The 26,647-nt window shown below is 51.1% G+C and overlaps 1 protein-coding gene across 7 annotated transcripts in view; it reads left to right on the top strand.

The window, feature by feature from the left end:
* The window catches only part of NOL4L (nucleolar protein 4 like), a 130,848-nt gene that overhangs the window by 25,191 nt on the left and 79,010 nt on the right, over positions 1-26,647 (top strand). For 2 of the 7 annotated variants that reach the window (XR_013365150.1, XM_077872693.1), the window contains exon 2: positions 23,997-24,152. Coding sequence is in view for 6 of the 7 variants with exons in the window: in XM_077872693.1 (XP_077728819.1) it covers positions 23,997-24,152 (156 nt within the window). In the remaining variant the exon portion in view is untranslated. Of the gene's footprint in view, positions 1-15,670; positions 15,696-16,546; positions 17,368-23,996; positions 24,153-26,647 lie in introns of those variants that run through there. The other 5 variants (XM_077872699.1, XM_077872694.1, XM_077872698.1 and 2 more) reach the window with 5 other exon arrangements.

Here is a 26,647-nt window from a genome sequence, read left to right as displayed (position 1 = left end):
GTTATATTTGTAATTTCGTTTAAATACACAGTGCATTCACATGATGCGAAATTTGACAGTTTAAAAAGATACCGTAAAATTCCCTACCCGCCCCTTTTCTTTCCCCTCTCCGAAGGCACTGCTGCAACCAGCTTGGTAGTCTTTCCAGAGCTATCTGATGCATACAGAGGGAAATGCTAAGGTACAGAACCTGTTTCTAGAGCTAGAGAGAACTGGTCCATGTCAAGAGTTTGCCCCCTGTCCATTGTGCAGGGCTTGCCAGAGGTCACAGCGCTTCGTGGAGGGTAGAGCCTCCCACTGTCCGTTCTCCCACGGAGCATGCCCAAATAGGAAGATTCGGGAAGCCGCTGGGTTGCTCCTGAATTCCTTGCAGAGGAGGCCAAGGACCCGCTTTCGAAGTGTGTCTCTGTAGAAGTAGTAGGTAGACACCAAGGACATGTTGAGGATGTTCTAACTAGTTATTTTGCTGCCTTCAGCACCATCCACAAAGCAAGTGACGAAGGGAGTTGGTGCTGTGACTCAGCAGATGAGACCACAGGGCAGCTCAGCAGCCAGGGGGCCCATCGTGGGGGCGGGATTGGGGGGTGAAGGTGGACTCCACTTTACGGAATGGGCTGAGTGGGCGGGCCCCGCTTTACGCAGTAGATAGGCTCCGTGTTTGTGGCTACCCCATCAACGTTGACATGCACAAATGGCTGTCAACCTTAACATTGTTTCACTCAACCTTCATCATATCCCTGCCAGGTAGACGCCACTACCCCATGTTACAGTTAAGGAAACACATCCCCGAGCCACGGAGCCCCTTGCCCCAGATCACAGGGCTGGATTTGAACTCGGGTCTGCCGGAGTCCTAAGAACCCACTCTGCCCTCAGCCGGAGCTGGATCAATATCCCATAACCCAGCTCCTGCATCGCCACATGGCCGTGTGGTCAGCAGCCTAGGCTCCCGGTCTTCCAGCTCAGGCTCCTGACCGGGTGGCCCTGGGCAGGCCACGCTCTATCTGCGCCCCAGGACATCTGTTGTACCCGAGGTTGTTCTCGGGCCAGGGCAGACCTGCTGGGTGGGGTGAATGGACGGGGTAGGGCAGTTTCCCCAGGGCCGAGGACACTTTTGTGGGCAGATACCACACAGCTGATGCCCCGTGAGATGAGACTGGACCCTGAGCAGAGACTCACAGATGGACCAGTCCCTGCTCGGCTCTGTGACTTTGGGCCACTGTCTTTCCCATTCTGAGCCTCCAGTTCATGTCTCTCCAGGTTCTCTGAGGGTGAGCTTTTGGGGGAGGTAAGGGTTTAGGGGACAGGTGGCAGAGGATGAGTGAGGCAACTTTTGCGGACTCTGGAAGTTAATTTTACATTTTTTCCACAAGGATTTGATTTCAAGTTGCTGAGCAAAACCAAGCCTGGCAGAGCAGACAGCCCTAGGGAAGGCCCCCTACTCCATAAATTAATGTTTGCTTCGGAAGAGGAATGAAGCTTAAAAGCTCCAGAAGCCTTGGATTTGCTGCTCCATGATCAGGGAAACAGGCACAAAGGCAAGAAGTGCCCCGGCACCATGGAGCTTTGCTTCACCTTTTCTCCTTCACCATCTGCTTGTGGAGCACCTACTATGTGCAGGCACCATGCTAGGCCTGGGTGGGGACCATGGCCCACCCCATCTGTGCCCTCACGACGGTCACCATCTACCAGGAGTGATAGCCACTGCCTCTCTTGCCACACAAATAAGTAGTGTTGCCATTGTGAGAGGTGCCACAAAGGAAAGGGTGCTCACAAGGGCCTGACTTGAGCCTGGGGGATCAGGGGGGCTTCTCTGAGACGATCTGTTCATTTGCTAGGGCCGCCATAGTAAAGTATCGCACACTGGGAGCTCCAATGCCAGAGATTTCTCTTTTCACAGTTCTGGAGGCTAAAAACCCAAGGTCAGGTTGTTGGAGTTCAGTTTCTTCTGAGGCCTCCCTCCTTGGCTTGCAGGCTTCCTGTGTCCTCACCTGGGCCTCCCTCCTTATATCTCATGCCCTAATCTCCTTTTCCTAAAAAGACACCAGTCAGATTGGATTAGGGTCCACCCTAATAACCTCATTTAACTTAATTCTCTAAAAATTGAGTACACAGGCACAGAGTAGGACTTCAACATAGGAATTCGCAGTGGGGAGGGGCTGAAGGCGGGACACAGTTCAGCTCCTTGAGCCGAAGCCTCAAAGTCAACGAGAAGTTAGCTTAGTAATAGGGAAAAAAGAGTGTTTCAGGCAGAGGGTACAGCATGGGCAAAGGCCAGGTGGCAGGAGGGAGCATTTGGCCGTCATGGCTAGAGCACAGGGAAGGCATGGAGAGAGGTTCAGGACGAGGCCCAGGAGATGGAGTCCCCGTGCAGCTGCTCCATCTCGCCCTGACTGCATCCTTTTCCAATCATTGGTTTCCTCACTGGTGAAACAGGAGTAACCAAATCAGTCTTGCAGGGCTGGGAGCCTGGAATGAGGTCACATAGGTCTAAGATGTCCCATGGCAGCTCCTAGTAGGTGTTGAAAATAAGTCGTCCCTTTTCTCTTCCCTGCCTAGACCACTCTTGTTAACACTTCATAGCCCCCTCCTTGTCCCCTACCCTGATTTATATGACCCAGCTTGAGCTATAGGCCCAAGAAAGGCCTTGGCAAACATTATCATGATTCGGAGAAGCCAGAGAAGCCATTTGGACTTCCTGGGGATGAAGGAGAAAGGGACAATTTTCTAGGGAGGTGCCTGTTTGAGTGTGCCTGACTTCTGAACTCTGTAGGCCCAGGCTTGGATTCTCAGTAAAATGTCTGAGCCTCCTATGAAATAAAAATACCCTCTCTCAATATAATGTTGCCCTTCATTGCAAAATAAAAGGATCTCCAGTGATAGTAGCCTCCTTCTCTTGGGGCCTGTTTGCTGGGTCTCTGCCCACAGGTCACTGGTTTTCAATGGCTGCGTAGCTGTGACAAGTGCCCGCATGTTTGAGCTTCAGTTTGTATATTTGTGCTTTTGTTTGATACATTCAAGAAATTTATATAAACCGTTTCTTTTAGAACAGTTTTAGGTTTATGGAAAAGATACAAAGATAGTCCAGAAGGTTCCTGTGTAGCCCTCACCCAGTTTCTTCTGTCATTAACATTTGACATTACGATGCTATGTTTGCCACAGCTGAGGAACCCACACAGGTACATCACTAATATTATTATTATTATTTTTTTTAATTTTTATTTATTTATGATAGTCACAGAGAGAGAGAGAGAGGCACAGAGACACAGGCAGAGGGAGAAGCAGGCTCCATGCACCGGGAGCCTGACGTGGGACTCGATCCCGGGTCTCCAGGATCGCGCCCTGGGCCAAAGGCAGGCGCCAAACCGCTGCGCCACCCAGGGATCCCCATCACTAATATTATTATTATTTTAAGATTTTAAAATTTATTCATTTGAGAGAGAGAGAGCACAAGCAGGGGGAGAGGCAGAGGGAGAGGGAGAAGCAGGCTCCCTGCTGAGCTGGGAACCCAACATGGGGCTTGATCCCAGTACCCTGAGATCATGACCTGAGCCAAAGGCAGATGCTCAACCATCTGAGCCACCCAGGTGCCCCCAGTACATCACTATTAACCAAACTCATCCTTTTTTCAGATTTCACTAGTTTTTTCTTAGTGCCTGCTTTCTATTCCAAGATCCCAATCAAGACACCACATTACATTTAGTGAGCATGTGTCCTTAACTTCTGATTTAAGACAGTTTTTTAGGACCCAGTTTTATTTTGACAAATATTTTTGAGTACCTACACTGTGCATTGTTCTTGATGCTGGGGAAAGAATCCTGCTTTCCATGGAGCATACATTTGGGGGTTGGGAGATAGGTCACAAACAAGCAAATGTAAATATTAAATATATCAGGCACTATATAGAAAAATAAAGTAGGGAAAGGAGATTGGCAAGGAGCTGCTATTTCATAGGGAGGTCTGGGCGGGCCCCCTTATGTGGAGACATTAGGGCAGAGACATGTTGGGGGGTGAGGGCCTCCAAGCGGGTATCTGGTGGAAGAGTATCTAGGCAAAGAGCAGAGCAAGTGCAAGGGCCCTGAGGCAGGAAGTGCCTGGGGAGCCTGAGGAATAATGAGGAGGTCAGTGGGCTGGTGCCCAGTGTGTGGGGGCGAGTGGCAAGGACAGATCTGTGTAGAGGTGGGAAGGTGGCAGGGCTTGTGTGAGGGCTTCTGGCAGGGCTTGTGTGAGGAATAAGAGAGGGTGATGTTCGTGAGGCTTGGAAAACTGTCAAGTTGGGTTTCCCTCTCCATCTCCTGTGTTTAGAGCTGCCTGGCCCAACCCATCCTCTGGCTGAGGGCCAGTAATAGACCACTGGGTGTTTGTTTGCTTGTTTGTTGTTTTAAAGTGTTACATTTTGCAAAGGTAACCGAATCTCATTCCTTTAAAAAAAAAAAAAAAAAAAGAAACCGGATTCATCAGGTACCAATGTGCAGTGAAAAAATGTCTCCTTCCTAGTCCTGTCTGCCAGCCACCGAGCGCCCCTCCCCAGGGGCAACCATTATTATTTCTTGAGTATCCTTCCAGAGATATTTTATACATATATATATAAACACATATGCACATATATTTGTAAGGTTTCTTTCTATTTTTACACAAAATATGTTGTGCAAATTTTCTGTAGGTTGCTTTTTCTTTTCTAATGGCTTTATTGAGATATGATTCACATACCACACAACTCACCCATTTAAAATACAATTCAGTGGATTTGGGTATATTCAGAGTTGTGCAACCATCACCACAATCAATTTTAGAATATTTTCATCATTCCCAGAAAGAAACTCCATACTCATTAGCAGTCAGTCTTTACTTTCCTCCGCCCCCACCCCCTCCCCCGGTCCTGGGCAACCACTAATCTGCTCCTTTCTCTGTAGATTTGCCTTCTCTGGACATTTCCTGTAAACAGAATCATACAATATGTGGTCTTTTGTATCTGACTGCTTTTACTTAGTATAGTTTTTTCAAGATTTGTCCATGTTATAGCATGTATCTCATTCCTTTTATTACCAAATAGTATTCCATGGTACGGACATAGCACATTTTATTTATCTGATAAGAGCTGATAAACATTTGGGTTGTTTCCACATTTGGGCTATTATGAATAATGCTGCTCCAAATAGTCATGTACAAGTTTTTGGATATATGCTTTCAGTCTCTTCCACTTCTGAGTGGAACAGCTGGGTCATATGGTAATTCTACGTTTAACCTTTTGAGGAGCTGCCAGACTGTTTTTCAAAGTGGTCACACCATTTTACGATCCTACCAGTAGGGTATGAGGCCTCGATTTTCCCACATCCTCGCCAACACTGACTATCTTAGAGCTAGCCTAAGTGCATGTGAAATTCTATCTCATTATGGTTTGTATATCCCTGATGGTTAATGATGTTGAAAATCTTTTCATGGGTTTATTGGCCATTTGAATATCTTCTTTGGAGGAATATCTATTTAGATCCTTTGACCGTTTTTAATTGCATTACTTTAGTGTTTTGTTATTGAGTTATAAGGCTTTTTTATATATTGTAGATGAAAGTCCTTTATCAAATATAAGATTTGAAAGTATTTTCTTCTAGTCTATGATTCTCATATCATTTTCTTTCTTTCTTTCTTTTCCTTTTTTTTTTTTTTTTTTTTTTAGATTTTTATTTATCCATTCATGGGAGACACGGGGGGGCGGCAGAGACACAGGCAGAGGGAGAAGCAGGCCCATGCAGGGAGCCCGATGCGGGACTCGATCCCAGGACTCCAGGATCACACCCCGGGCCGAAGGCAGGTGCCAAACCTCTGAGCCACCCAGGGATCCCCTCTTTCCTTTTTTTTTAAGTAAACTCTGTGCCCAACATAGGGCTCAAACTCACAACCCCGAGATTAAGAGTTGTGTGCTCCACCGACTGAGCCAGCCAGGCGTCCCTCTTTTCATTTTCTTCATGATGTCCTTGGGAGTGCGGAAGTCTTTAATTTTTATGAAACCCAATTTGCCTTTTTCTTCTGTTGCTTGTACTTTGGGTGTCATCCTTAAGAAACCATTGCTTAATCCAAGGATGTGAAGATTTGTCCTTGAGTTTCTTCCTGGAGTTTTATAGTTTTAGCACTTACATTCTTCAGGTTGTTTTTCCATTAAACAGTAAATTCATATACTGTTAGAGCATAAGTAAGTCAGAACATAAAGAACTTTCTTATTCTTTTTTACAGCTGCATAGTATTCACTTTTATGGGTATACCATAATTACCTGGTCCTCTGCTAATGGACATTTAGGTTGTTTCCAATATTTTGCTCTCATAGAAATACTTCAGTGAACATTCTTGACTATAGATGGCCATTTCATACACATGTGAGTTTATATCAAAGAGTAGAATTGCTGAGTCCATGAGTGATTTTTTTGGTCTTTAATAGTGCCCTCCACTCCTGGCAGCAATGTCTAGAGTATGAACCATTAATTAATAGCCATGGTTACTGTATATTGAGTGCTCACTGTGCACTGGCATCCCCTCACAATGACCCTGATGGTCAGATTTAAATCCCCACTTTACAGTGATCTAAGGTCATATGGTCTGTCCAGCTCCTGAGCCTGCTGACTTCCCACCATCCTGTCCTCCCCATGCCTTCAGAGTGCCTCGAACCCCTTCCAGAAAGACTACTGGAGGAATGCAAACTCTGCATGTGGTGCCTGGCACATCCCTTTCTAAGACCATACTTACTCATGCAGAAGGCAGAGGCTGGCTGGTCACTAGGGAGTCTTGAATGAGCAACTATGGTATGCTTGGCACCGTCCCCAGAAGTGCCAAGTGGTCTTTGCTCTCAGGCTGCATCCCTCCTAGTAAGCAAGGCAGCTGACTCTCAAAGACAGACTTCAGGACATGTGGTCTGACCCAGGGGCTCAGAGGTCTAGCTCTGGGTCAGGCAAATGTGGGTTCAGCCCTAATTCCATCCCATGTTGCTCTAGGCATTTCATGGCCCTGCTCAGTGCCTCAGTGTCCTTATCTATAAAATGACATCGCAAATAGTACCTATTGGCATGTCAAAATACACTAACTCTATTCTCCTGGTTGGCAAAGTGCTATAGGAAAGAAACATAGGTAGGGATTGAGGAAGTCTTCATGGGGCAGTGAGTGGAAGGGCATTTGAATGAAACGCGGAGGGAGGACAACTCAGGAGCCAGGTGATGGCATTTCAGGCAGAGGAAACGATGTATGTCCAAGCACAAGGCAGGCCAGCCCCTGGTCTAATGGGGGAAGAGAAGCAGCCAGGACGGCTGGTGTGTCAGGTTTGTGCTGGGGCCCGAGTGAGGAGGGGATACACCTGGAGCTACTGCCAGGACCCTGAGTCTAGATGTGGGTATTGGGTATTATTTGACCAGTAGTAGGGAGCCATGGAATTATAGAGCTAGCAGCCCTGCCCAGCACATTCCTCATCTGCAACTTGGGCTACCTCCTCAGGGCAGACTTCCCCAACCTCATTTCTTCCTGAAAGCAGGAAGCAGTGTTTAAGAGTGAGAGTTCTGGGGCCAGGCTGCCTGGGTTGGTCTCTGGCCCAGCCACTTAATGTGTGACCTCGGTCATGCCACATAACCTCTCAGGGCTTTAGTGTCTTCCACTATAAAAAGGAGTTGTTCAAAAATAAATAAATAAATAAAAATAAAAAGAGGAGTTCATATTTCCTAGGGTTCTCATGAAGAATAAATGAGTGGGCGCCTGGCTGGCTCAGTCAGTAGAGCATGCAACTCCTGATCTTGGGGTTGTAAGTTCAAGTCCTATACTGTGTGTAGAGATGACTTTTAAAAAATTTTAAAATCTAAATAAAAAAAAAAGTAAATGAGTTATTATAGGTAAAACACTTAGACCAGTGACTGGTATACAATAAGTGCTCAATAAATGAATTTTTACAAGAAAGCCGACAAGGCATTAGGTTACTCTGTTTTTCAAATGGGAAAATTAAGGCCCTCTGCAAGAGTGAATGGCCAGGGTCCCTTTGGAGTCACTCAGTGTTCATTCATTCCTTTATTCATTCAATAAATATTTCCTGAGCACCTACTTTGTGCCAGGCTCTGGAGGTTATTGGGGATCCAGTCAATGATAAACAAGACACCCAGAGAACTCCTGGCCTTCCCCTAGGGTGCCCTTCGGAGGCCAGAAAGGAATCAGGATTTTTAACATGAAGTGTCCAGCTCCAAAATCTGGACAAAAGGATAACAGGATTCAAAATGACCCACATTATCTCATTCTTCCTACAGATGAAGCAACTGAAACCCAGAGTAGAGAGGCAGTAGCCAGGCCACAGGGCCCAAGTACCACTGCATGCCTCTCTCCGGTGCCCTACAGGACCTGGGACAGGAGGTCAGGAGCAGGGGATATGGTAGAAAGCAGCTGGATTCTGGCTATAATTTAAAGGAGTGAACAGGATTTGCTGGTGGAGGGGATGGGTGTGGGGGCAATGTGAGAGAAAGCAGAAATCCAGGATAACTCCAGGGTTTAGCCTGAGCAAGTGGGGATGGAGGTGGTTTCTACTGGAGGAGAGATGGTGAATAGCTGGGGAGTGGACGGGGTGGTGGTGGTAGTCCAAACACTGGATGGATGGATGGATGGATGGATGGATGGTTTTCCCTGGCCCTCCAAAGCAACCCTACTCACTCACTTTCGGATTTGTCCAGCTAGCCAAATGGAGGCAGAGGAGAGCCCCAGGCTGGAGGTGTGACTTCCCCTTGGAGGCTACAAGATGGACGAGGTTCAGGGATTGGGTCCTGAGGCTGTCAACATCAGGAGGTTCCATCCAAAGTTCAAGATTTCTCTTTCCATGAAGTTTCCCAATTTTTAAGTATAGCAATAAATTTAAAATTGTAATAAATCTCTGCATGCCCCCCAAAATATGTCCATAGGCCCCATTTGGCCTGTGGCCTGTTTAGGACATTTGGTATGTGGGTCTGGAGTCAGAGTGCCAGGGTCTAAGTCTGGCTCTCCATTCTTAGCTTGTGTGACTTAGCCTCTTGGAGCCTTGGCTTTCTCGTCTGTGAAATGGGAACAATAATAGTTCTCACCTGCTGGTCTCATAGTAAGGGCTCTATAGCTGACAGTGAGGATGAAGCACTATTCATGATGGACTTTATTGGCAACCATGGCAGAGGATGCCAAAGGGGAAAAGAGCATTGGGCTCTGGTGCAGTATCCCATCTCTCTCCTGACAAGCTTTGTGACATAGGACTAGGTTTTTAGACCTCTCTGAGGAAGAAGTGTGTTGTTTCTGGAGTTGGGCAATGGCCAGCATGCCTGTTGAGGCCTCTGAGTCCTCACCCACCTCTCCCTCTCCCTACCTCCTTCCCTCCAGCCTCACCCACCCACCACCTCCCACCCCTCCACCCTGCAGCCAGAATGATCTTTCAAAAGCACAAATCTCAGCATGGTCTTTCCCTGCCTGGAGAAAAACCATGTTGGCTCCCTGCTGCCTTTAGGAAAAAGCCCAAAGAACCTTAGGCTGGTATGAGGAGGTGGGAGACCGCCCTCACCTCTCTTGTCTCATCTCCTTCCACCAGCCCTGCTTCTGTACCAGCTGCACACAGCCCTTCATCCAGCTCTGCCCGCTGGTGATCCATCCAACAGTTATGGAGCGCCACCCCTCCCTGGATCCAGCCACTTCTTTCCCCGAGAAGTCCCGATGGCTTCTCCATGGTCTCCCTACGTTCCCTCTCACCCTTTCCTCTCTGTAGCCCATTTTCCACAAACAGCAGAGGGATCCTGAGAAAAATGCAGTTTGGATGGTGTCACCTGCCTGCTTAAGATCCCTCCGTGGCTGCCTATTTCTCTGTGAGGGAAGCCACAGGCCTTGTCCCAGCTCTCCAGTCACAGTGTCGTTTCCCTACCAGCTGCTCACCACTGCCTTAGGTGCTGATCACCTTCTTACCTGTGGGACCCCAGAGTAGAAGGCCAGTGGCAGCATGCCACCACCAGAGATGGTGCAAGCCCGTCCACCGTAAACATCCGAGACTCAGAGAGGTCAAGTGACTCGCTGTTCCCCTTTCTAGAGGCTTTCCCTGTGGCTTCTTCAGGAGGACCTCCTTGCCCACCCGGCCACAGGTACTTGTGGGGAAAGGCAGGGCCGCAGGGTCTGCCTGGGACTCTGTAGCCACGGTGCCTGGCACTGGTGTCCGCCCTTTCTGTTGGCAAAAATGCCACTCATCTCTTGAGGCCCAGCCCGAATGTCACCTCTTCCTTGAAGCCTTCCTTCTTTAACACAGCTCCACGCCCCACCCTGTTCCTGAGGCCCCTGGGGATCACTCCCTCCCGGTTCATCCCCTGCCAGCAGAAGCTGCTCTGTCCTGGTTTCCTGTGAGCTTTCTTTTCTCTCTCACTGTCTCCCACACTCAACATTATAATTATCACTGGATGGCGAGCTCCTCAAGGCCAAGGAGCGTCACAGTGAAGAGAGCTCATGTTTATCAAGCAAGCGCCGGCCCTGTGCTAAGCACTTTCCTGCATTCTCTCTTTAAATCCTCACAACCCCGTGGGGTTGGCTCCCCTAAAAGCCCCACCTTATAGAGAAGCTGGTGGAGCTTCAGAGGTGTTAGGTCACATGCCCACGGTCACCCAGCAAGTCTGACACCAGAGCTGGATCTCCTAATGACAATGGCAATGACTTATATACAGCATCTTCCACATGCCAGGCATGCGGCCAAGGCCCAGCCAGGGGCTTCCACCTCACAGGAACGTCTATCACAACCACATTTTATGGCCGGGGAAACAGAGGCACAGAGAGGTTAAGTAACTCAGTGAAGCTCAAGAGTAGGATTTGAACCTATGCTGTCTGGCTCTGGGTCATGCTCGCAAACCTTGCACTGTCTGACCTGCCGGGAGGCTTCTCCATATCCTGGCACCCCCAACACCTGGAATAGCAGCCAGCCCCCAGGTGCCACTAGTTAGTATGTAATGAATGAGGGAGTGGACATGGGACCGGGACCCTGCCCCAGCCATCCCAGAGCTGTGTCTGGAAGTTCAAAGATGGGCAGTCCCTCTCCCAGGCTTGGGGCTCCCCCCACCCAGTTGTCCAGACAGCCCCAGGGAAGGACCAGATCCATAAACATGAGGCTCCACTTGGGCCCAGGAGGGGCTCTGGGCACTGTACAAGTCCTCAATATTATTGCTTTATTGTCATTTAAATGGAGCCTGCCTTAAACAGGCCACCCAGTTCTAGCCACCAGCGCTGGACAAAACCCCCATTGAAAAGCCAATTACAATCACTCCATCTAAATTGTCATGGATTTGTATAGAAAATTACATCTCCATTTAGTCCTGAAGCGACGTCCTGGGCATGGACAGAGGGGAGGCTGGCCCATTTACCCCGCCGGCTCAGCGCGGGTGCCGCGGGCAGAAGAGAAAGCCCAAGCTGCTGGGTCTCGGCCGGCCTGGGGAACAAAGGCCAGTTTGTGGGGGCCTGGAGAGAAGCTGGGCCTCTCAGGGCGGCTCAGATTCCAGGCCTGGGCCGATGGACCCTGTACCGCCAGCTGGTCTCCCCTGCTGGCGGCTGTGGCCAGACGAGCTCCTGACAGCCGGCTTCGGGCGGCCCGTCAGCCCTGCCACCAACCAGGGTGGCTAGACCTTGGCTCATGTCCACACTGCCAAGGAAATGAAGAAGGTTTAGCCCGGGGAGCACTGGACTGGGATCCCAAGATCTTGGTTTCATTTATTCACTCATTCATTCATTCTCAAGTTATTGAGGAGTGCCTGCTGGTGGTATAAGAAGCACAGTAGCATAGAAATGAGCTCCAGCTTCAGAGTATTCTGGGTTTGATCCCAGGCTGTGTCCTCAGTAGCTGTGAAGAAAGGCTACTTCAATTATTCATTAGTTCTGAAGTTGTGGTGCACCTACTATGTGCCAGAGGATGGAACAAAATGGCCCTTGGTCTTGGGCCTTAATGTCAGTGGGGGGGGTTTACTGTTTCACAAATGATAAGTGTTCTAAGGGAAGTGAATAGGGGCTGACACGGGCTTTTGGGACTCTCTATATAAGTAGGCAGTTTGGAAGGAGCTGGTCATGCCAAGACAAATGGCAAGGGCATTCCAGGCAGAGGCAACAGTGTCTGTGGGTAGGGCCATGGGATGGGGAGTGAGGCAGGCTGGAGTCAGCAAAGTGAGAGTGTGGCAGGTGACAAGGTCAATGGGGGCACCCTGAGGATTCTGGCTCTCAGTTTCCTCATCTCCAAAAACAGGAACAATGACCTTAGCCACCAGGGCTTGGGCCAGGACCCAGGAGATAATGTACATGGGATCTCAGAATGGTGCTGGGCACAGGATGCTCCTGGCTAACTAAGATAGCCTGACTTTGATGGCGCTAAGTCTTGAGGGCACAGCCCACTCCTCTGGGTCACTTGGAGTGACGGCTCAGGTGCTTTGCATGCATTAGCTCCAATCAGCCCTATGGGGTAGAGCTTTTTTCTCCCTTTCCCAGATAAGGAAACTGAGGCAGTGCCACCAGTCAGCTAATTATTTATTATTATTCCAATAATTCTTACTACAGGTTACCCAAGGCCTGGCACAGAGCAGATCCTCAAAGAGTATTTGAATTAATGAACACACCTGGAAGGAGGTTACTGGGCAAGTGTGGGAGATTCCTATCTGTGTGTATGTGTGTGAGTGGCTCTGGGACTAGGTATAGCTGTGGGATTCTGAATGTGGACTCTATGTGACTCTGTCCAATGACTGAGTGCAAGTGACTGTGTCTGACAGTGTCACACACTGGTCTCCTGGAGTCCTTGCCTAAATGCTCAGTGGCTGTGGTGGGGACTCTGTCAGAGTGACTGTGTGTGTGGCTGTGTCAGACTGTATATCACTGCCTACACATGTCTGTCTGGGCCCAAAGGGACACTTGGCACCCTATCAGGGATGGCTGGCAGGGCTAGAGGCTACTGTGGGGCAGGGCGGGACAGGTTAGGTTCAGAGGTGAAGAGGGCAGAGTCCCCATCCTCCCCCACCCAGCCCTACCAGGCAGACAGGCAAATGGAAAAAATGTTCACACCCGGGGCAGGCAGGCGGGTGGCTGCCCCACCAAGGACTGCTCTGTGCACAGAAAACAAGTTCTTCTGGTATCAGCTCGAGTTTGGCAGGAAGTGGCTTTTGGGTGGCAGGAAGTTGGATTCAGCTCATATCAGCTCCGGCCGAGGGGCAGGAGAGCAGTTATCTGGGGTTAAACAGAGTTACCAAGAAGCGGGGCCCCAACCCCCTGTACCCGATAGAGCTGAGGGCACAGCCCACCCCTCCTGGTCATTTGGGATGATGGGTGGGGAAGGGGAGGCCTTGCAAAGAAGAGCTGCCACCTATCCAAATGCTACTGGGCCCCAGATCCCAGACAGAGTTCATCATCCACCTCCTATGACCCCTGTTTAGCAGGTGTGCAGACTGAGACCCTGAGAGGCAGTGACTTACCTGGGGTCACCAAGAGAAGTGGGGAGAAAGGGAAGAGAGAGGCTACAAAAAATTTATAACTATCTAGAGACAAGATAAAAACCAGGAAAGAGGGCAAAGAGGAGAGGGGAGATGGGAACAGGACAGGGAAAGTAGTTGAATGAATGCAGAAAGCAATGAGACTAGGCCAATGGGAAAATTTCTGGGGTGCTCACTGTGTGCCAGGCTCTCCCAGGAACATCACAACTGACCTTGGGTCCTGATCCTGAACCCATTTCCCAGATAAGGGTATTGAGACCCACAGAGCCTTGCCAGCTGAGCCACACCTGGAATCTAGATCCGAGCCCAAAGCCCACGTTCCAGGCCATGCCTCCTTGCCCAACTTCCAGGGAAGGGAAGTGGCTGTACTAAAAGGGATTCCCAATTTTACCACCTGTTTGCCTGGGTATACTGTTGTGGAATTCACCCAGTTGGCCCATGGAGAGTCAGGATTCAAACCTGTGCAGAGAGGCTGCAGAATTCATGTGCTTAACCATGTGACAGGGTGTGCCAAGCACTATGCCAGAGCAGACCGAGAAAATCATGGCTTTGCCTTCAGGCTGGAACCCAGAGGCTCCAGTCGCTGATCTGAAGCCCCAAAGAGAAACTGAATCTCCCAACTCCTAGCCCTGGACACTCTTGTACCCTTCCACTCAGCCCCCACTGGAGTCCCTAGGGAGTGGGCCACCGGTCCTTCTGTTCTCATCCCAAAAGCAGCACCCAAGCTGTTCCCTGGCTATGATGCTGATTTGAAGCTCAGTTTGTATGTCGTTTGCACATTACTCAGTGCATGTCAGAAGGTACGAACATCTCCCTTTCCCAGAGAGAGCTGCTGGGCCCCCCTGCCCTCCTCCAGACAGCAAAAATGCCAGCCGGCTAGACAGGGAGCTGCGCCCTGGCCTCTGACAGCACCCGCCTGCTGCTGCCTCCCCCATTCCCTCCTGGAGCCAAATTTAGGCAGCTCTGCTACAGAGAGATGGGGAGAGTAGAGGCAGGAAATGGCGAGGTTGGAGGCAGCCCTGCCTTGGCCTGCACAGGGTGGGGTGGCCCCAAGGGTACCCCTGTCCCTAAAGCCCTTGGCCCAGCCTCCCCCACCCCTCCTCCCACAGGAATGTGGGCCAGGTTGGGGAACGCAGGGTTCTCAGCTGCAGCCCAGGGTGCTGGCTACTCTGGCCGTGAGGGAGGAGGGAGAGATGGAGGGAGGGAGGGAGGGAGGAGGTCATGGCCGGGGCAGTGGGGAAGGGATCAGATAGCCTCCTCCAGCCCCAGACACCGGCTGCCACTGGGGACAGGAGCCTGCTCTGCTTCTCAGCACTTCCTGCCCCTCCTTGATGTGCCCACCTGGATCTGATTCTGGGGTAGGGGGCAGGAGGTACAGCTGGGCCTTTGGGGGGACTGAAGTCTCCCCAAAAGCTCCACCAGTCTGTCTCCTACTTGGGCTAGACTTTTGGCGGTCTTGGTGTTCCTACCTGGGAAATGGAGAGGCTGGCCTAGAACGATTTCCAAGTATCTACCCATACGGAGAGCAAGGGTTTCTGGGAGGTCTGATAGAGATTAGGGATTGTGGCAGTGGCTTTAGGCCTAGGAACTTAGGTTTCTCAGGTAAGGTTCCTCATTGATGTGGGATGTGGGTCGGCTGAACAGTGAAAGACCCGGGCTGGATTCTAGCCATCAGGAACCTGGGGGTGGAGTTAATAGTGCTCAGCAGCTGGAAGCATGGATCCTGGGGTCTGACTGCCAGGGTTTGAATTCCAGCTCTGCTACTCATGACTATGGAGAAGTCGCCTCAGCTTTCTGTGCCTCAGTTTCCTCAGCTCCGAGATGGGGGTTAAAAACCTCCCAGAGCTGCTGGGAAAGTGAAATGAGGCAGTGAATGTTTGGCACATATTAAGTGCACCGCGATGCCAGCTACCAGTGTGACTGTTTTGTCTCCCCGAGCGGTTGGGAGGCCCCCTCCCGCCCCCACCCCCCACCCGCAAGCTATAACGGATGTGGATGCGATGGGGAGGCGCTGTAGGTTGGTGGTGAAATGGACATCGGGATGGGGGTTCAATCTGCGTGACCCTGGGCAAATGGCCACACCCCACTGCGCCTTGGGCGGGGAACAGCAGAGGCGCCTGCCGCACAGGGCCTGCGAGGATTACACAGATCAGGCTTGGCACAGCGCCTGGCACATAGCGGGCGCTCCCTGAAGGGGAGCTGGCCAGATCGAATGGTACCGGCCCGCACAAAGGACAGGTGGGCAGCGTCCCCGGGGGTGCGGGGGGGGCGAGGGAGGCGGGCCCAGGGCAGGTGCGCGGGGAGTGGGAGGCGGGGCTGGGAGAGGGGGCGCGCGAGGGCGGGCGCGCGGGCGCGCAGCAGGTGCGTGTGGAGTGGGCGGGGCCCCGCGCCGGGCGGGGTCTCCAGGTGAGCGGACGCGCGCCTGGAGGCTGGCGACGGGGGGAGGCGCGCCGCCCTGGCCCACTGCCGGAAAGCGTCCCTGTGTCTTTAACGGCCTCCTCCCCGCGGCCCCCCCCGCCCCCTTTGTGCGCCCCCCCCAAGCCCGGCTGCAGCCGCGGAGCCGTCCCCCCTGCACTGACAGCTGGTATCTAATTACTGTGTGAGAATGGAAAGTCAGGCTGTCCCAGCTCCGGGGAGAGGGGATTAACGTCTCCTGCAGAATACACTTCCTCTGGTGGGTTGCCATGGTTACTCTCATTACCTGCCTGCCCGCGAGGAGCCCGCGCGAGCCGCTCCAGCAGGCCCTCCGAACCCGGGCCCGGCGCGCGCGCACCTCCCGGCTCCTCCGCGCTTCTCCCCGCCCCTCCCCGCCGAGGCGCACGCGCGTGCGCCCTGGGGGGAGCGAGGGCAGCCTCACCCCGCCCCGCGCCCCGCGCCCCGCGCCCCGCCCCCGCCCGAGCAGCTGTCAGCGGCGCGCGCGGCCCGGCCAGCCCCTGCGCGCGCTGTCAACAGTCATTAGCGCGCGGGCCCTCCCCTCCCCCTCGGGCTCCCCTTTACCCCCCACCCCAGCGCAGGGTGGGGCCTGCACCTGGGGCCTCCGCTCGTTAGCGCGCCCGGCCGCCCGCCGCGGCCCCGAAGGGACCCGCCCGCGGGGCCTGCTTGGCTCAGGGTCGCCCCCTTCCGCCAGAAGCCCCCCTCAGCGACCCCGTTCCCTGTCCCTGGCCGTGGCTCCCGAGGGAGGCGGGCCCCCAGAGTCCTGGAGGGTGCCCCTTTAGAGTAATAGCCACAGTGGGGGCATTTATGGATGTCTCGCCCAGGGTGGGCGCTATTTGTGCACCGTTTGGGTTCCCACAGCCGTCCTGTCTCATTGTGTCACCTCAACACAGGAGGAAACTGAGGCCCAGGCAGGCCAGCCCATTAGCTAGGGTCCGAGCTGGATGGGCTTCAGGCCTGTGACTTCACCCCTAGAGCACCTGCGCCTCGTGGACGCCCCCAGGCCACAATCCCCAGCCAGCCCCCCTGGCCCTGTCCTGCCTTACAGTGCCTTTGGGGGCTCCCTCTTCCCCCATCCTTTAAACTGAGATCATTGCCCACCTCTTGCCAAAAGGGGGGTACTTGGGCCCACTGTACCCCTTTCTCTTACCGCCCTTCCCCCATCCTTTCCAAATATTCCAGAGCTAACAAAAAAAAAAAAAAAAAAGGAAAGGAAAAAGAAGAAATATTCAGAGCTGTTTGAAGGATATGGCATCCCTCAAAGGTAGCGCTGTCGTTCGGGGGCTGATCCCAGGCAACTTTCTATGGCCTGGGGTGTGCATTTCGGTCCCCAGCGTGATTTGAAAGAAGATGGAGGTTCAGCGAAGCAGAAAGGAGGTCTTGGAATATGTGAGGCCTGTTCCAGATGGCAGGTGCGCCGCGGTGGCGGCTCGGCACTAGCAGTTGGAGATTGTGCACAGGGGTGGAGAAGAGGCAGGTGCTACACTGAGTCCTCAGTGCCTTGTTTATGTATTTATTTATTTATCGGGGGTGTGGTCTCCTCCCTCGCCCATCCCGGCCTCCAAAGCTCATTGCAGCTATGGGTCCTACAATTCTGGTGTAGATCTCTATTTTGGAAGGTTGTTTTTTTGTTTCTTTGGTTTTGGTTTTGGTTTTCAGTGCACAGTAGGTAGTATTTATAACTGAGAGATATTCAAATACCGTCCTTGTTCCATTTAGGCCATGCCCTCTCCTCAATCACCTGATTGCCTGGCTTTACAAACGATGACCGGCTTTTCTTGAGGATCCCAAGGAAGAAATTTCCGGATATTTGGGTGCAGGTCTTCATTCTGGTTTTTTTCTTTTCGGGCTTTCAGTTTAGTGTAGCTTATACATTGTCTCTCCACCTCTCACCTTTCCTTCTGAGAATGCTTTGCAGGAGGCTGACCCCTTTCCTTGGATCTTCTTTCCAGCCCGAGGAGCTGGAAGGAGACTTTGTAGGGAACCCCCCCCCAAAACAAAACCCTGCTTCTCCCACTTGCAAAACCTTAGTCCTGCCTGAATTTATTAAAGTGTGGTTTGGGAGACAGGAGGAACAGCTACAGTTCCAGAAGTTGGAAGTAGCCTTCAGCTGATATTTGCGGTAACTTTTGCCTATAATGGTAGCTGTTTAGCTGGCTGGCCCAGATAGAATGGAGCAGCATCCTCACATTTGCCTCTGCAATCAACCCCCTGAAGTCCTGGGCTCCCACAAAAGCGGTGGCCAAAGGTGTGTCTCCCCAGGGGTGGGTTCTGCTGACTGACTTTCTCCTCTGATGGCAATCTTGTTGATCTTTATGCCTTATCAAGAGCTGGATCTGAAATGCACCAAAAGGGCACATCCTAAGAACTTTCTGTGTGGTTTCTTCCTCTACCATAGGAACCCAGTTGAGAAATGTCCCTGCTATTTAGCCACATCCTCTCAATCATGGCCTTATCGTTGCTGGAAGGCACATGCTGCTAATATTGTGGTGGTGGGGCACTAACCAGTACTCTGGTGGCCTGAAACGGTGAGCCCATCTTGATGAGTGTATAACTCCTTACCAGCAAGTGACTTCGAAGTTCCAATGGAAATGACAGAACTGAAATCCATTAGCAGTTGGATGGGGGTCTATTTAATTGGCTTAGTGGGAAGACAGGCAAGGTTCAGTCAGATTTCAGTAGCTCACCTGAGGTAGGCCACTCCGGCAGAGGCCTAATGGCCTGGCCAGATCTGCTCATCTCCCTTGCATAGGTCTGCAGCCCTGGATGTCTCAATCTTCCTTGTGCTGAGCACTCAGATCATTTGAGGAAACTGAGGAATCCCAAAAAGACCTGTCAAGGGATGACCTGCTTAAGTATGAATTAACTTTGCCAGGGAGGACTTAAAAATCTGATGTCACATTGCTGAGTACTCCTGCCCTTTCTATCCATAATCCGCATTAAGTCACTGGGCAGGTGTTTTGAATTTGTACTAATGTTGCCCAATAAGATTCTTTTGTTCTCACCATTAGGAAAATTGGCCTTCAGTGATGGAGAAGAAAATATTAATATATTAGGCCTAGAAGCACAGAGCAAGAATATATTTAATGAGCCAATGCCAGTCTCCTTACTAGTTACCTCCCTATCTGAATCATGGAGACATTCTAATCAGTTCTCAAAATCTGTTGTGCGTCAGAAACATCGGGGGGCCCTAGTAAAACCCCCAGAGAGTGAGATTTGGTGGGTCTGAGGTGGGGCCTGAGAATTTGCATTTCCATCTAGTTCCCAGGTGATGGCTGTCTCTAATGGTCTAGAGACCACATTTTGTGATCACTCTTCTAAATATTGTGAAACATGAGCAACGTATAAATAGACATTTGGTGATTTCCTCAATAACTTGCAACCTGGCCTTTAGTTTAGAATCCAAACGGGTTGGTTTAAAGGAAGATGGTGATGTCCAAGAACAGTAGTCATAGTAGCTCCATGAAATTTTTAAAACTCTTGCTATGTCTGGTTTTATTGGCCTGGGTCTAGCTGGCTGGCTTGGAGTTGGCTGGTTTGAAAGGATGTAGTGTGTTGCCATGGCAATATTCTTCCCCAAGCAGGAAGGCCCCAGAGGTTGGTCCTGTGCAACTGACCATGTATTTCTCATGGCTTTTCCCGTGGGGTGCTTCAGGGTTCCGTTCCATCACTCCTGGTTGGTGTTCCCAGGAAGCTGGGGATAGTCAGGAGGCTCTAGGCCCCCTCTTCATTCAGCCTATAAGTGAAATGAGCTTTCTTTATCAAACGGAGGCCCAGCTTGCTTAGGGCCATGGATCAGATTAAGCTAATTTGGGTACAAAGCAGAAGTGGTTGGTGGGGACATCCCAAGGCTATGGGGAAGGTGCTTTCTGCTCCTTTAATTAGCAGCTCCTGCCTTGTAGCACTGTGTCTAGATTCTCAGCTAAGGAAGGCATGCCTCTCCTGCAGCACTTAGCATGAAGGTTATTACCTCTATGGATGCGGGGCATGGCAGAGATGCCTGGTGCATGTGACTGCCGTGGGAGCCCTTTGTTCTTTTCCCAGGGTTCTCCTTGAAGGACAGACAGATATCCTGGTGTTCTTCCCTTAGGGTGTAGCACACATGGTGTCCAGGTGGCCACAGCTCACCTGAGGACAGTTCAAGGTGTGGTTCTGCAGAGCTTGTGTGGTTTGAACTGGGACTGGGACAAGCCCTCTCCTCTCCTGTGTACATCTCTGCAACTGAGATAAACCAATTCTAGGACCCAGGGTTAAACATCAGGGGAGATCACAGTAGAGTTTTAAAGAGGGAGCTACTAAAAATGATCCCTGAAGAGTTTCTCTGGGATAATTTTATAGTCACATTGGACAAGATGCAAAGCTTTTGGGTACCCGTGTCTGTCTTAGAAAGAGGTGGGAGGCTGGGACAGAGGCCCAGCATTGGGCAATATATTTTGCTGTTTAATCTGAGTTGGTTAGTTACACCTTGACGTTAGGAAAATTTATGTCAAGTTTGTATGACAGTCTTAGTGTGTTACTTAGGAATTGAGCATGTCCTCTGATGGTGGGTATTAGCTTGGGGGACCCATGCTGTAACCTGAATGGAATAGAAGGATGGAAGAACAGATTCCAAAACCAAAATGTTCGAATTCAATGAGTCCAAAGGGAAGAGATGAACATTTATAAGCCAGATGCCTGACATACGTTCTTAACCTAATCCTTAGAACAACCAGCCACAACTTTTTAGGCCCATTTGACAGGTGAGGAAATTGATTTTCGAGAGGTCAAGAAGTCAGGTGGGGCACCTGACTGTCTCGTTTGGTGGAGCATGCAACTCTTGATCTCAGGGTTATGAATTCGAGCCCCACGTTGGGGGTAGAGAGTACTTAAAAAAAAAAAAAGTTCAAGAAGTGACCTGCCCAAGGTTACCAAGCTGGTTAGGGGACACTTCCCATTTCACCTTCCTAAAATATTGTCTTCCACAGATTATTTTCTTTCTCCATTCCTTCCCACCAAATTTTATCTCCCTTTTCCAGAAGTATCTGTGTTCTGGCTTGAAATAGTTTTTTTTTTTTAATTTTTATTTATTTATGATAGTCACAGAGAGAGAGAGAGAGAGGCAGAGACATAGGCAGAGGGAGAAACAGGCTCCGTGCACCGGGAGCCCGACATGAGATTCAATCCCGGGTCTCCAGGATCGCGCCCTGGGCCGAAGGCAGGCGCTAAACCGCTGCGCCACCCAGGGATCCCTGGCTTGAAATAGTTTTATGAGCAGAGAGATGTATTCACTTTTAAGCAGCTAGATTCAGCTAGATTCATTATTATGCCTCTAGATTCAGATTATCAAAATGTTGTGGAACTACCCCATTGTACTTTTAAAAATATTTTTAAAAAAGATTTTATTTATTTGATTTTTTAAAAGATTTTATATATTTATTCATGAGAGACACAGAGAGAAGGCAGAGACATAGGCAGAGGGAGAAGCAGGCTCCCTGTGGAGAGTCCAAAGTGGGACTTGATCCTGGACCCTGGGATCACGCCCTGATCAGAAGGTAGATGCTTAACCGTTGAGCCACCCAGGTGTCCCTTACTTATTTACTGAGAGAGAGTGTGCATGAAAGCAAGGGTGGGGGATGGAGGGACAAGCAGACTCCACATCAAGCACAGAGCCCGAAGTAGGGCTCAACAACAGAAGCCAGAGACCATGACCTGAGCTGAAATGAAGAGTCAGACGCTCAACTGACTGAGCCACCCAGGCACCCCTAATATACTTTTCTTTTAATTAAAGCTTAACAACATGCAGAAGAGTACACAGATTGTGAAGTGTCCAGATTAATGGCTTTCTATAAACTGAACACATCTGTAAAACCACCACCCAGATCAAGAAATAGAAGCCCAGTTAACGTTTTTATTCTTATGATCCTTTTGTTAGTTTTTGCCAGCGTGAACCTCTGGTTGGAAGTATAACTGGGCAATCGTAATATTTGTCCCATCCAACTCTCAGCAGTATTTGAAGATTCCCCTAAAACGCTGGGTAGTTACAAGTCAGCTAGTGAACAAGTTTATCACTAATGATCCCTGTTTATAGATGGCCCAGGACTTCAGATACCCCCAGCAAAGAGGTAACTAACTCCTGAGCGAGTCTAAGAACAGAAAAGTCGTGGAATTTTACAGCTCATCTCATAAGTGAAGCTCAGGGAGGCTGAAGAGTTTGCCCACAATCTCACAGCCAGGAAGCAGGACCAGCAGGCATCTCCTCCTACACACACGTACACACACACCCAGATGCATGCTGAGAAGTCCCCATTGAAATGGATCCTGCCTAGGAAGGAAGCCACTGGCAAGAGGGTCTGTACAGGGCCAGGGAGGTCACCCCCCGACAGATGCCACTCTAGGATTTGGCACCCTCCACTCCAGATGCCTATCTGCTCTCAAGTGGGCCGCTGGCAAAAAGGCAGCCCTGTTTACCCGTTACGGTATGTTGGGAAAGTTACTGGATAAAACCAAACCCTGTCTATGGCCAGAATGTTTTGTGAGCAGGGGTCCCGTTTAGCACCACCTCTCTTTTTCTTGGACTATATAAGACTAGATCCTAACCCAGCTCCGCCACTTACCAGTCACTATACCACAGGCAGGTCCTCTCCCTAGCAACCTCCTAGGCTTGTTGTAATGTTCAGCCTTATCATAGCTAGGGGAAACTGCAAATAACAAAGCACTCCGTGATTATATTTATTTCTAAGTTCCTCTGGACTGGGCTTGCTGCTTAGTGCTGCACGGGTATCTCCTTTATTCCTCTCTGTAGCTCGTATAGGAAAAATGCTTCTGTTCACCGTATTTTCCAGGTAAAAGACCTGAGATTAGAGAAACTAACTGCTCCTGGTCACACAGCCACTTCAATGATGGGCCCCATTCAGACTGAGGAAGAGTATGTCTAAATTACCCTGCCTGGCTGCCACTTAGAAGCAGTCAATCATTTGGTAGGCATTTCTTGAGCCTACTGTGTATCAGGCATTGTTCTAGGTGCTAGGGAGGCAGCTGTGAGCCACCAGATGAGGCCCATTCCCTCCTAGAGCTGACGTTCCTGAGCTATGAGCAAGATCCTTTAGGAAAGAATTCTCTGGGAGATTTGGGTTTGTACACTTTTAGAGAAAAGCCTGCCTCCTTTCCCCCTGAGTCCTCCCTACACACACACACACACACACACACACACACACCTACACACACACACACCTACCCTGGGTTTGTGTCTCCTGTGCCCTATCAATAAAGACCTCACCGAATAGTCTGCTCCCTTATGGGCTTTGGCCACATCCCCCAGCCTCCTGCCTTGCAGTTTCCCTGCTCCCTCCCAGCCCTGCTAGTGGGAGTTGGCAGGTGTCTGCCCAGCAGCAGGACCCATCTCAGTCCCGGCACGCCTTTTCAGAACCAGCTGACAGCAGTCACGCCAGCCTGATAAAGAGACTCGGGGGGTCCACGGCCACCTTGCTCATGAGGCCCTGCCACCTCCACGTGGCCTTGTGTCTGTTATTCTCTGTATCTCCAGACACAAAGAGCCTGGGTCTGTTGCTGGTGCTCAGCTGCTGGAGTGGGGAGGGCGGGCAGTGGTGACAAGCTTTTCAGAAAGGCCAGGGTGGAGGCAGGAGTCACCCAGGTGATCCAAGCCATTCCCCTGGGACCCCAGCCCAGGACCACAGTGAAAGGTTACCACTAATTGGCGAGCTCCTGATGGGGCTGCATCTATTTAGCACCCCCCCTCCCCAGAGGCTTCCAGGATGGTCTTGGCACAGCATGTGATGCGAGAGCTCCCCGCCTGAGTCTGGCACAATCTGTCTGAAATTGTGAACATGGAGCCTCTTGGTTTTTTAATTTGTATTTTCGTTGTTGTCATTCTCTGCCCATTGTTTTTGGTAGATTTAGTAGCAGAAGCCACCCTGACTCTGGTGCCCCCGTCCCTGGGTCCGTCTCAGCCAGCTCCTTCCACCCCCAGCCCTCCAGACCTACCACTGGAGGCCTTGCGGGTCAGGTAGCAGCGCCGTCCCTGCCCCCGACCCTTTGCCAGGCCTCGGGGCCCAGCTCTCACCCTGCCGTCATCCCCGACACTGACACAGCTTGTCCGCCCTGTCGCAGGGGGCAGATGGCCTGTCGGAGCCGGAGGGCATCTCTCTGAAGCGGGTCGCTGTGGTGGAAGATTTCTTTGACATCATCTACTCGATGCACGTGGAGAGCTCGGCGGAGCCAGGCAAAGCCCCCAAGCACGCTGGGCAGAAGAAAACCTACCGAGCGGTGAGATGTCTGTCTCTGGGCCTCTGTGGGCAGCCTGGGGCCTTGGCAGGAGGCCATGGGCTGCGCACATGTTGGGCGGGGGCAGGGCAGGGAGCTGAGGCGTGATGAAACGGCCTTTGGGGACCCAGGGGGGCACAGGGCAAGGGCATGGCAGCCAGAGATGGCTCAAGGGGGGTGAGGGGGCGGGTTCTGTGGTCTGAGCACAAAGGAGAAGCAGGTTGAAGGGAGTGAGGGAGGGAAGGAGAAGGATGAGAGCAGGAGCAAAGCCCTCCTCTTCCTAGTTTCTGCTTCACTTGTTTCCTCGCCCCAGCCCCTTGCAGCCTGCTCTGGGACTGTGGGGGTGGGGGTGGCCAGATAATAATAATAGAAAGAGCAAATGCTTCCATTGCATTTACTGTGTGCAAGGCCTGCCCTACATGCTTCCTCTGTGTGAGTTCATTCAATCCTCTACCACCCTATGAAGTCAGTACTGGAAGTTCCCCAGGGGAAGTCTGAGGACATGGCCCCTACCTTCAGGGAGATCACAATTTTATTTGGGGTAGGGAGGCTGAGAGCAAAACTGAGACATGAGAACCAGAAATGTCTCCAAGACTAGCTTTGAGGGAACAAGAGCCCCCAGGGCATTCAGCGGTGGTACCTCCAGACACAATACATGGGCACTCAGCAAAGACACGTCCTCAACCTCCCCATGCGTGACATTCAGTGCCAAGCCAGGGGGGCTTCATGGAGAAGATGGCATATAAACTGGCATTCTAAGCTTGTGTAGGCAGAAGGGAGCAGAGATAAGAGTCTAGGGGTGGGAAACGTCACATATGGGGAGGTAGAGGAGATGGTAGCCAGAGCAGGCGGGGCCTACCTGTGTTCTGGTCCCATCCCCCTGTTGACTGCCATTGCCGTAGCTCTCGCAGAGCTCTGAACCCAAGACCCACCACTAAACCAGTAAAGCCAAGCACTCTACTTTCATTCAAGCTTCAGAGCAGTCATGTGACTGCAGTTCCATTTTGCAGGTAAGGAAACTGAGACCCAAAGAGTTGATCTACCTGCCTAAGGTCACATAGCACTTAAATGGCAGTGAGCTGGTGTCCTCATGCCCCCCCATGTGTTGACTTTTTTTCTGACTTCTTAGAGACCTATCCCTATAACCGGGTTTCCCCACCCAAGGCAGCTGTGAACTCCAAACCCATCCCTATAAATAGCCTTGGACTGCTGTGGAGGTGGCCTGTAGAAGTCCGTGATTTTCCCATATGGCCTGATTTTTTAAAATTCCAACTATCTGGTTTGTCCTTGTCCTCGGAAGATGGCCTTTGGGGATGCCTGGGTGGCTCAGTTAGTTAAGCATGTACCTTTGGCTTGGGTCATGATCCCGGGGTTCTGGATCGAGCCCCACATCAGGCTCCCTGCTCTGCAGGGAGTCTGCTTCTTTCTCCCTCTGCCTGAGACTCCTCCTGCTTGTGCTCTCTCTCTCTGTGGTAGAAGATTTCTCTGTCAAATAAATAAAATCTTAGAAAAAAAAAGATGACCTTTGCCCTAAATGAGTCTTATGGATGGACCCATGTGCCCAAGGACCTCAGAAGATGAGGGTTTGGGCTAAGGGAGGCAGGAGATGATCATACTACCTGCCCTACACCTCCTGCTTCTCAGTACATGTGTGTTAGGAAAGGGAGTTCTGAGGGTATTCCCACCAGAGGGTCACAGATGAAGGGAGTGACACCCAAGCCAGAGACTTTGCAGGCCACTTGGTAGTCATGAGACCTAGCACATTTTCTCAGCATTTAATTTGCCAGTGCCCGGCAACTCACATGTGCCAGGCTCTGCGCTCAAAGCACTTCCCGGGCACCAGCTCTCTGAGCCTTCACGTGTGTGAGGGTGTATATATGAAGCAGGTCCTACTTTTATCTCCATTTTACCAATTAGGAAAATGAGGCTCAGAGGGAAACATAACCTGCATGGAGGTCACCCCACTGATGTTCAGAGCCTGTGCCACGACCAGTACACATCCTGCCTTTCTACAAACCCCCTGTGGTCAGCTAGTAAGCCCGATGACCTGCTGTGGTCAAGGTAAATGGGCTTGGGCCCGCCAGACCATGTGACTTCCTGGGTCCCCTTCACATCCAGCACCAAGCCTCACACAACAGGCATTCCCTAGGTATTTATTTTAAGATTTATTTATTTGTTTGTTTATTTATTTATTTATTTATTTGAGAGAGAGAGAAAATGAACGGGGGAGAGGGGCAGAGGGAGAGCATCTCAAGCGACTTCCCGCCCTGATGCGGGGCTCAGTCTCACAACCCCGAGATCATGACCTGAACCAAGAGTCAGAGGCTTAACCAACTGAGCCACCCAGTCGCCCCCTTGTTGCATATTTATGAAGGCCAGGTTGCAGCCTCCGTGCTGTTGGGAGGGCAGGGCTGGGCTGGTCCCGCCAGCCTCTGTGTCCCTGGGCCAGCTTCTGTGTCCCTGGGCCAAGCGGACGTGCAGCCCTTTGCTCTGCACTT

The sequence above is a fragment of the Canis aureus genome, chromosome 26, assembly GCF_053574225.1.
Source record: "Canis aureus isolate CA01 chromosome 26, VMU_Caureus_v.1.0, whole genome shotgun sequence".
Taxonomy (NCBI): domain Eukaryota; kingdom Metazoa; phylum Chordata; class Mammalia; order Carnivora; family Canidae; genus Canis; species Canis aureus.
This window is presented reverse-complemented; position numbering and strand designations above follow the sequence as displayed.